General features: G+C 41.4%; 1 protein-coding gene across 1 annotated transcript in view; it reads right to left on the bottom strand.

Annotated features, from left to right (window-relative positions):
• Positions 1–3,895: 3,895 nt before the first annotated feature.
• The window catches only part of AGK (acylglycerol kinase), a 31,299-nt gene continuing 24,656 nt past the window's right edge, over positions 3,896–10,538 (bottom strand). Inside the window, exons 13-15 of the mRNA XM_004937875.5 lie at positions 10,250–10,320; positions 6,302–6,386; positions 3,896–4,549 (exon numbers count right to left, since the gene is read on the bottom strand). Of these exons, the coding sequence (XP_004937932.4) occupies positions 4,412–4,549; positions 6,302–6,386; positions 10,250–10,320 (294 nt within the window). The 3' untranslated portion in view covers positions 3,896–4,411. The remainder of the gene's footprint in view (positions 4,550–6,301; positions 6,387–10,249; positions 10,321–10,538) is intronic.

Here is a 10,538-nt window from a genome sequence, read left to right as displayed (position 1 = left end):
CTCTCCAACAATTCTTTTCATTTTCTGCATAGCTTAACTGATCAGCTGTTGATGACTTTCTGTTCTCCTTGGTATCAGTAATTCTTTTGCTGAACCAAACAGGAACGAACCTTTAACTTGTCACAGAAGTTTCGCAGCCTCAAAGTTTTTCTAACAAACTGCATTACAGCACCTTGTTCACAAGCTGTCAGAACATCAGGGCTGTGAGACAGCAAGCAGAACCTCCTGACTTGATCATTTAACACTTAGCCTCTGCTTTTCAGAAACTATGTCTTCAGTTGTCAGCCAGAGCATGGGTGCATGGGTGCAGTAGCAGCAAAGCAAGCAGATTACTGTAAAAGTAACATTCATGTTACATCCCAGCTTGATGGCTACAGCCTATGTTGCTCTTGTAAGTTTGTTTCTCTACAGCCTCTCTTGGAAGGAAGTCAGAAGTATCCAAATAGAAAACGGAACAAAAAGACTTATCTATCCTAAACTTTCCTCATTTGTTTCTTTGCAAATGAAATCTTCATCTGTAGTGTCTTTTCCTAATACAATAGATATTGCTTTTACTTGGTGTTGCACATAGAAAATCCTTGATAGAGCAGTATGAAATACAAAAGAATGGCTATACCTTGTGCCACAAAGGCCTGCTCAGCAGGCTGGTTCTGCTTCCTAGCCTTCAAACCAATTTCACTGAATTTTATCTGATCAGGAGCTAACTAACTGTTTTACTTTGAATTAAGTAAAGACATTTTCAATCCCCTCCTTGGAAATTAACAGCTGCTTTTTTGAATACTGGCAGCTGGGGGGAGGGGGGGAGTGTCAGTTATTTGGTATATTTTAAACTAAAAAAGGAAGAAAAGTATGCCATAAGGTAGGATATTGACAAGTACTGTAAGATCTTCTTTTCCAGTTAAAGTACTTTGCCTTTACAGTGGTGCCTTTAATCTCTTGGTGTGATGTCTCTGGTTGGTTGCAAGTGATCAGAAGTCAGGTTAAATAGTGATTCTAGAAACCACGTGTACCCAGTGCCCCAGTAAACTGGCTGTTATATGTCTTTCTCCTATTGCCTTCCTGTTACAGCAATTAAAAAAAGAGCAAGAGCTTCACAGTTGCACCTTTAGTTGCACTAGTGTAATTAAGTAATGAATTATTATTATTTTTACTATCTGGAGTAGAGGGTAAAACTCAGTAGAGAAATAAATGTTAGGTTTTTTTAAATCTCAGCAGGTGATATACAGCATTAGACATTATAAATCATGAGAAAATCTCACTGCAAGTGTAGGGCAAGCAGCATTGGGCCAAATACAACTAGGAACAATAGCAGATGCTAGGAGGGAGGCATTTTACTGAATTAGATTTCAGATTCATCTTAGACACATGCTAACACACTCTTTTCTAGCTTAAATTAAGTAGTTACTTAAGTAGTTATAGCTAATGATGACATCTGTCAGAGGAGATAAGCTCTCCTACCCAGCATTCTGAAGGGCAAAAGGAAGTCCTATCACCTTTCAGCAAAGTATGTTTACTGTACAGACTCACTGAGTAAAGCAGTGTTGCTATGACACTTCTTCCATTTGAAGAGCCAAAGTTCATTGGCAAGAAGTTAGGAGTAGCTGTGGCCCTCATGGGGCAAAGGACAGGCATGCTTTGTGAGGGAGAAAGGGAGTGGTTTCTGAAACAGCAGGGCAAAAGTACTCTGTCCTCTTGCCTTTAGGTAACATGCTAACTACCCCAAATTCTCTCATCACAGCTGTAGCTTCTAAGTTAGTTGCTGTTGGGTTTTTTGTTGTTGTTGTTGTTCCTTCTCACCCCAAGCTAATGGCCTAGTGATGGTGTGAGATAACAACACACTGGTGGTTGTTGGTTTGGGTTTTTTTTTTGGAGGGACTGGAATGTATTGACATCACAGAATGGTGTAATGGCAGTGAACTGGGATTTCAGATCCTGATTAATGCAGCATGCCATTCAAATGGAAATGACTAATTGTGGTTAAAATAAACAGGTGCCTTGGGCTGGTTCATTATTAGGTTGTTATCCTTCATTTTTATTTATGTTACGGTATTTTAAGCCCTTCTAGAATGTACTGTAAATTGAAACAAGGATAAATGTTCTCATGGAGTGGGACCCAGTGTTCTCCTCCTCCTTCCTGTCTTGGGGTTCATACAAATAAAGTTGTTTGTCTTGCTGTCAGATAGAAACATAAGAACAGATTCCTTTCCTCCACATTGTAGGTAGTAGGTTCAGCCTCTGCTTATTTTATGTTATGATTTCCTCACATCTTTCCTCTGAGTGTTGTAATTGGGATATCTAGAACCACTTCATACTGAGAGACCTCTCAATTGTGAAGGAAGGGGAAAAAAAAAAATCACTTGAATGATATTTATATAAGCTATTCAACTTGCATTGATGTAAGTATTTAAATATCAGCCTGTATTTCTGACTGGCCTTGGTACTTCAACATCAGCACAGCATTACCAGCACCAGGTCTGAAAAGAGCTCTTGGTTACCCTTGAGCAAAGAATCACACTGTGCAGAAGCCACGTGTCTGGTAGTTGGTAAGGGAGTGAATCATTTTCCCCTTGAAATGGTCCAGATGAACCAGAAGCTGTAGATATCACTTAGCCCCTTTAAGCAGACTGGTTGTAGTTATAAGAGCTCTGGTGTTATTTGCATCTCGCAGATGTGTGGTTGTTCCCATAGGCCTGTGGCTGTGTAGTAGAACTGCTTACTAATACATAGGTATTTTTTAAAACAATTAAAGCTTACCTTTTTGAAATGGCTGCTGCCTTGTCTTTCCTGCTACTTGGGCAAAAACACTGCCCATTTTCCTATAGAAGCCTCAGCTTCAGGAAAAACTCAGTTGGTAAGAACTGCCCCTGACATTGGCTGCAGAACAACACTCCAGGTGTCTCTGTGGCAAACAAAAAGAACAGAGTGCAGCCAATGTGTCTGAGTGACCCAGGGAGCTGCTGGGCACTTATGACTGCAGATCAAATAAAGACAGCTCAACACAGGCTCTGTCAGCAGCACTATCATTAAGAACGTCTAACAGGCCTCTGCTCAAGAAAGGGTTTAGTGCTTAGGTAATGAGTTTCTTCACACTAAGGCCAAGGAAAGGTCAGCATGCAGTTTGGTTCCAGCATCACACAGAAAACCAACCTGTTTCTGCCCTTTCAAAGCATTTTGATTTTAGCATGCTGACAGCAGAGGATGCTGTTGCAGCAGCGTGCAGCCAGGATGCTGTCTTAAAGAAAGTGACTGGAAATCGATTCACTAATGTCCTTACTTTGACTACAGCAAAGAATCAACAAATGAATTTACTCTAGGCATGGAGAGCACGTACAAATAGCAATCACATCAGAAAAAATAACGATCAATTGTTCTCAAGTAAACAAGGCAGAATCAAGTAAACTTGTAAGTTATAATAAAGCCAACAGATAACCTTGCTGAAGTCAATAACATTTCCTTTCAGCAATTAAAGTGAAGCTATTCAAAGAAGAAAAAAAAGCTCAAAATCAACAAAGCCAATTATGGAACTGGGGCTCAAAGGGACGTAGGTTGCATAAGGAGTGATGAGCACTGTTTACGTTAATGAGAAAAGCAACCAGGTACAATTAATATTAAAAGTTATTTGGAAGCCCTTCCTTGTCTTATGCTACTACAGGAACAAAAGGAATACTTACAAGAAAGGCTCGTTTGTCTTGTTAAAGAGTCTTTCCACATGGGCTTCATACAGCTCCAGGTCAATGGTGATTCTCCAGTGTGCTTCTGTGTAACATACCTAAACTTGATCAAAAGAATATACTTCTACTATGTTATTAACTAGAGCTCTGTGCTGTTGAATCTGGCAAGGTGAAGAGAAAACAAAGATCTTACCAAGATAGATACATACTGGGAGTTTTCAAACTTCCTTTGAAATCATGTCACTGATATCCAATTTATTTTGGGACAGAGTAGATAACTGCTCAGCTGTTTCATATAACAATTCCAACATTTCACATACTTAGCATTAGACCCCCCCCAAAACAAATGTTTCCAAGATCCCAGCTTTCCTGAGATTTATACATAGATAATGTAAACTCTTACAACACAAGGACAAGCATTCTTTCATTTTGCTTTAATATATAATTGCATTAAAGCAGTAGCATCTGGCATACAGCACTCAGCCTGTAGTGCTGTGAACAGAACACTATTGACTTCAGGGGGAAAAAAATGCCATCAAGTTAACATGCAGTTCTTAGAGTTCTAACTTGCAATTTCAAACCCCTTGAGACTAGCCAAATAGCCACCTTCAATGGAAGTACCTTGTGCATAAAGTAGCTGAACAGCTTGTTAATCTGGTGGGGTTAATCCAGTTAGTGAGGACACGCCTTGAAGAGAACCTGGCAGGAGTGGTGAGGAGTGGCCCCTTTGATATTAGTTCTCATTGTATGGCTGCACGGAGCATCTGCTCTCTCATTCTGGGATCACAGAAGAACCGGAGTTTGCGGGGTAACAGCTTCACCTCCACAGGCATAGCTTCGTATTCCTCGTTATCAATGCCAAAGGATCCCTCGGTGCCCTATGTACAGATAACAGTACTGGTCAGGGCTAAACAACAAACATTATTTCAGCAATGCTGTAACACCAAGACCTGATTTTACTGATTGACTACAGTTCAACAGTTAGCTGGCTGCTAACCAAGGTGACAACCTCCCCATGCCTTCCAGCCCCTTTGGTTTCAACTACACAGAGAAAGCTATTCTTCACTGCACGGAATGTACTAAGAGTCTGTGGTGTAACGTTATCTCAGTTAGTTGTTAATTGGTGATAATTAAATGCTAGGAAGATTTAATGACCCACACTGTTTATACTGAAAGACCCTTTGCTGTTGGAACTATATTATATGTGCTTGGCTCTTCTTGGTCTGCCAGTGGTGACACAAGCTAATCTGCAGAAGTGCCTGTTAAATTACTCCTATTAAATCCACGTTACAAACACCTTTTGGTATTGTTTTACTATATTGATCTGAAATGTGAGATGCAAAGTATTTCACAGGTCAGGAATTACTCAGCAGAATTTTCCTGAGCTTTTACTTTAATGCTGATAAAGTCACCAATGATTAAAACCGTTCATCAAAATGGCAGATTGACTTTAACTGCACAAATCTGGTGTCTGCTCTGCATGCACTTCATTCACTCTAGGCAGGGCTGCCACTTTGAGACTAAAACTAGCTCCAAATGAGCTGCTACATCAAAGGAGCTCAGACTGGAGAAAGTAGCATAGGTCCTGTAAATCACAGAGCTATAGCAGTCCGCCTGGATCAACATATCCTACTTCTCTCAAAACTGGTAAGACTTGCCCGAGCTGTCTCCAGTTCCTTCATCAGCTCTTGATCAAGGATTCAAAAAACAACACTGCTCTGTGGCATGCACAAATACTCTGAGGGTCTCAGCTTGTAGTATAAAGAGCTGATTTTATACCACGACCCCTACCAAGGGCTTATCTGTACTTAGCCCAGACTCCAGAGTATTCTTTCAGAAACACAAGATTGCCACAACACTAACTTGATGTAAATATTAGGATGATGACTGATGATTATATAATTCATGATTTTCACTTGGCAGATAAAGATTTTTTTCACTTTTTTGGCAAGTTCTTTTCTCTCTTAATATGAAATTTGTTTTCCAAATGGTATGAGGGTCCTAGAAGATAGAAATGATCCATTAGATTGACTGAATGCCCTTGTAAAACCAAGAAACAGCCCATCCCAAGGCTGTAACAGCACTCCTTTCTAAGAGGAAATACCAGACTAACCTAAACTACTCAGGCAGACACAGTTTTGGCTTCTTTTTCAGCCTGACCTATTCAAAGTTTAGTGACACTTCCCTGTGTTGACCTATGTCCCATTGCCTTACCTCTTCCTACCTTGTCTACATAAAGATGCTGATATTTATCTTCTCTATGGCATAATCCCTCCTGGGGTAAAACGTAGATGAGGAATTCTATCTTCAATACACTGGTGAAGGCATGTCTGTTCAATGCATCTGGGTAGGAGATCCTTTACAACCTCCACTGTTGTATACATGGCAGGTCTGGAGAGCAGTCTATTTCCTGGCTGAACAAAGCTCCCCCTCTAGTTCACAAACCACCTGGGCTGTAATTTCTGTATGTGTCTCCTGGCTGGGGACTGAGATGCTGCACTGAGGAACAGAGTGTCTCATCAACAGTATACTCAACCTCCCAGATCTGGAGTAGGGATTTCTTAATTTGCAGTATCATGTGGCACTAGGAAATGAATTTACAAAGTTTCTCCACTCCCATAACTTCTCACCTCTGGAAGTTGCAAGATGCATCTGCTAGCTTGGATGCACTGACCATCTTCAGGACACATATGTGGATCATGCATCTTCTGACTTCTGTTTCAATCAAAAGAGAGGTAAGCTAAGGAGAAGGTTCTTTAGAAACAGCTACCTTTAGAGCTGGCACGCTGTTATGGGTTTGTATATCACTATGCAGTTGACAAACCTGAATGTTATATACATGTATACAAATACTTGTGAGCTTAACTGTGAGAAAATAAAATACAGATGGCCTCTTCTGCTGCTGTCAGTAAGTATCAGTATGTACTGACAGCCTCCAACCAACTTCTGCACTGAGGTTCACTGAATAAATTTGAACATACTCTTAAAGCACAATCTTGTGCTCCTCACTTATATGCTGAATGGTGCAATGCCCACAGTGGATGACTGCCATCTCCTCAAATTCCACGCACTTACCAACAACCTAAGATAGAATGCACCCCACCCCACCCCTCTTTTTGGTCCTTGTCCAGACAGACAACAACACACAGATAGCTAAGGAGACAGCAGAGCTGCATGGTCTCAAGCACAGCACAATTATCACAGATAGATATTCTCAGACAACATCAGCTATCCACAGCAGCTCTGTCCATTCTGAGGACTGTTATGAAAGCAGTAATTTAAATAACTTTATCTTGCCCAGGAAAAGAAGCTCTAAAAGCACATCAGAAGCATCCTGTACACCAAATGTTCCATACACCAGAAATGCAAGCTCCTCTTAAAATCACAGAATACCCCAGAGAAAGAGCATAGAAGGCCGAAAGAGGAGAAAATAACTGAAGGACAAAGGAAGAAAAGCTCAGACACCAAAGGAAAGGGCAGGGAAAGACAGGAGCAATATTAACTACGAAAAGTTTGTTTTAATTCAATAGGTATATGCTAAAAGATTAATGAATGAATGTGAGGGAATTAAACATCCCCCTGGCAATATAAATGATAAATCATTGATGGCATGCAATTATACAGCTTATACAGTGCTGTACAAATAAGCAGCAAGATTCCCTGCTTAAGGTTTAACCTGTTCAAAGTTTAACATATAAAGTCCTACTTACTGTACTCAGGTAAGCAAGATTTGATCCACAGAGGTAAATGAGGATCTACATAAATGCAATTACGGGATCAAAGTTAGCCCAACAGAGACAAGACATGTAACTAAAGAATGGTCAAAGGAGAACTCCACTTGCTCCAACTGCCTTTCTACTGACCCTGTATGAAAGGATCATGGAATCATAGAATGGCCTGGGTTGGAAGGGACCTCAAGGATCATCAAGCTCCAACCCCCCTGCTGCATGCAGGGTCACCAACCTCCATATCTAATACTAGATCAGGATGACCAGGGCCCGTTCCAACCTGGCCTTGAACACCTCCAGGGATGGGACATTCACAACCTCCCTGGGCAGTCTGTGCCAGCACCTCACCACTCTCTTGGTAAAGATCAGAAAGGATCATTTGATTCAGCTCCTCACGAGACAAGACAGCTAAGAAAAACAGGAGTAAGAACACAAAGTCCAACAGCAGTATTTTCAATTCATTTAAATCTCACTCCATACACTGAACTACAAAAATACAGGCGAGAAAAACCTACTGTAGATAACAGATAGGTTTAATCTAGTTCTTGTCTCCAGAAGAGACCAATGTAAAATTCTGTAACAAAAACAAGAGTCTTTACACTGCAGCTGGTCACTGCACTCATCCCCTGAAGTGGCCCTTTCCGTGCTTTCACACAAAGAACAGAAGCTCGCTATCAGGATGGGGAATACTGATGCTACGCTTTCCACCTTTCTCTTTCCTTCCCTCCAGCACTTTCTGGTATGCAGTACTGTATATCTGCCTGCTCCTTTTCCATCCCATCTTAACTATTAGCTCTACTCTTGCTGCAGGTGCTCTTGTTCACACAAATCTGATCCAAAGCCGGAGAGTACTTACACACACCTAGGATGACTGCTCCTTTCTCTGAGATGCAATAGCAGCTACTCTGCAACGCTCTGATGCATTGCCTCCAATGCACAAACACACCACCTGAACCTGCACCATTACACCCCCTGCAGGATGCGTGGTTTCCTCTGTGCTCCATCAGTTCTGATCAGACCAGCTCACTGCCCTCTTCAATAGAAAAAAAATCTGGATACCCACACTGATATGGCAGTTTCTCTAAAACCTTTTCAGCTCCTCCAAATTCTAGTGGAGGTGCTCTAACAACAAAACCAACAAGCAAAAGGCTTCTTTGTACATTTCCAAAGGCAAACTCTGTTGGTGCTGGGCAGTGGGGAACCTGTAATAAGGGCTTGATTCAAACCAAACTGCCAAGAGACATTCTGCAGAGGAGAGCTGCTCTGAGCACCTTGAAAAAGTAGTGTTTTATTTCTGTTCAGACTCTTCTCTGTAGGAGTAACTGGGTCTTCCTATTGCTCTACAACACGTACACTCCCCCTTCTCTTTTGTTGTTACTTACAGACTTCTGGGCAGTGTTTAATCAGAAGAGCTCTCCTCTTTGAGCTGTGCTTGTACAGCAGCTCCAAGTTGTTGGCAGTGTCTCTGAGGAGTGAGCTAGCAGGGCACATCACCACTCATCAGAAGCTTTTTCTGCACAGCAGTGTACATCCAGTCAGAAAAAATGTGACAGGCTGCTCTGTGAACCATGTCCAACCCACATGGGGGATACCATACACTGGGTGTACAGTCAAACACCCCCCCTTTATATCACCCAAAACCATCCACATTTTTTTCTGGGAGCAATGTGTCCAAGAACCCATTATGCTGTCTCCTTCATTTCCCCTTTAAGAGGCCACACTTCCCTTGCTGCTCCTCCTCCTTTTCTTTCTGTAGTCTTTAAAGCAAACATCTCAGTCTCAAGCATACATGGTCCACGTGGCTCATACAACCTAAAAGCAGTTGCAGGTGGCATCCTGATCCACTATGTTATGCATACATCAGAAGACTATATTCCCACTGAGGCTCATGGGATGCTCAAATAAGGGGCCCGCTTCTGCTATTAACATCACAAACAAGACACTCATGAGAGAATTCTTAGAGTGATGGCAATCAGGTGAAAAACGCATTCAAAAATGTATTCCACCTGATTTCACTAGAGGGGGCCCTAAGACTAGAAAACAGTATGAGGAAATAAAATAAAATGGTCATACAGAAGAGCAGTCTTGGATTTAGTAAGAAAATCAATTGGTAATAAAAACCAAACTGAAGATGCAGTATATTTGCTGGTGGGACAGCATTGAGGAGCTGGAAAAAGCAGTTCTGATTGATATTTGGTGAGAGCAGAGGAACAAGCACATTGCATAACACCCCAAACACAGGAAAGAAATACATGCTTACTCTTCCTCTATGTGCTGCTTCTTCATACCTGCAGCCTCCCTGCTCCTTATACGACACATTTGCTTACTGTCCTTCTGTAAATTCACATCTTCCAAAAGCTGTTCAAGCTCGGACCTCATATCTTTGAGGAGTCACTGAGCAAAGGGTGCCCTTCACTTAAAAGCTGTGTCTTATCAGAGTCCAGAAATTCTAGGTACCACTAGTACAAGCTTATCAGCTCTGTGACTCTTAAACCACCAAGCAGCTGGAGGTAAAAGATTCTGGAGTTAGTCTTTATGCTTGCCTATAAAACACTGGTTCTGATGGTGTTTTCCAAGTAGCATCGTCCAGCACCGGTGGAGAGAAAGGTACAGGAAACAAAGAAGCTAGGAAGAACCCAAGGTAGACTGATCTGCCTTGTTTCCAGAAAAAGAAAATCTGTAAGAATTTTAAAGAACAAAGCAATCTCCATGCAGCATCACTGACTGATGACCTCTGCTGCAGAATTTTGCAGCAGAAAATCAGAGAGAAACATAACATACTCCCCAAAAAATCCGTGTTCTGACTTGTACAGAGATTTGGGCATCTTTCTGCTGTGTTCCCATACTCACCCTCTGTTCACAAACTGTCCTTTGCTGACAGTATCTGCTTCAATGCAAATATTCATGAAGTCCTCAGTGCGCTAAGCAAAAAAAAAAAAAGACAGACTCAGAAATGAAGCAGTTAACCTTTCAAAAGGCCACACTCACGATACTTAAATACGTTACAAAATACCCAGCTCTTTGTCCCACTGAAAGAGACAGAATATGGATTTCATTCTTTTTTTCCTTTCTTGACTTGAGGGACACAGATTAAGAATTATAGAGAACAGTTTCTCATTGAAGACTATTCAAGAATAAA

This window comes from Gallus gallus, chromosome 1 (assembly GCF_016699485.2).
Source record: "Gallus gallus isolate bGalGal1 chromosome 1, bGalGal1.mat.broiler.GRCg7b, whole genome shotgun sequence".
In the NCBI taxonomy this organism is placed as follows: domain Eukaryota; kingdom Metazoa; phylum Chordata; class Aves; order Galliformes; family Phasianidae; genus Gallus; species Gallus gallus.
The sequence above is the reverse complement of the archived record's forward strand: the minus strand, read 5'-3'. Positions and strand labels throughout refer to the sequence as shown.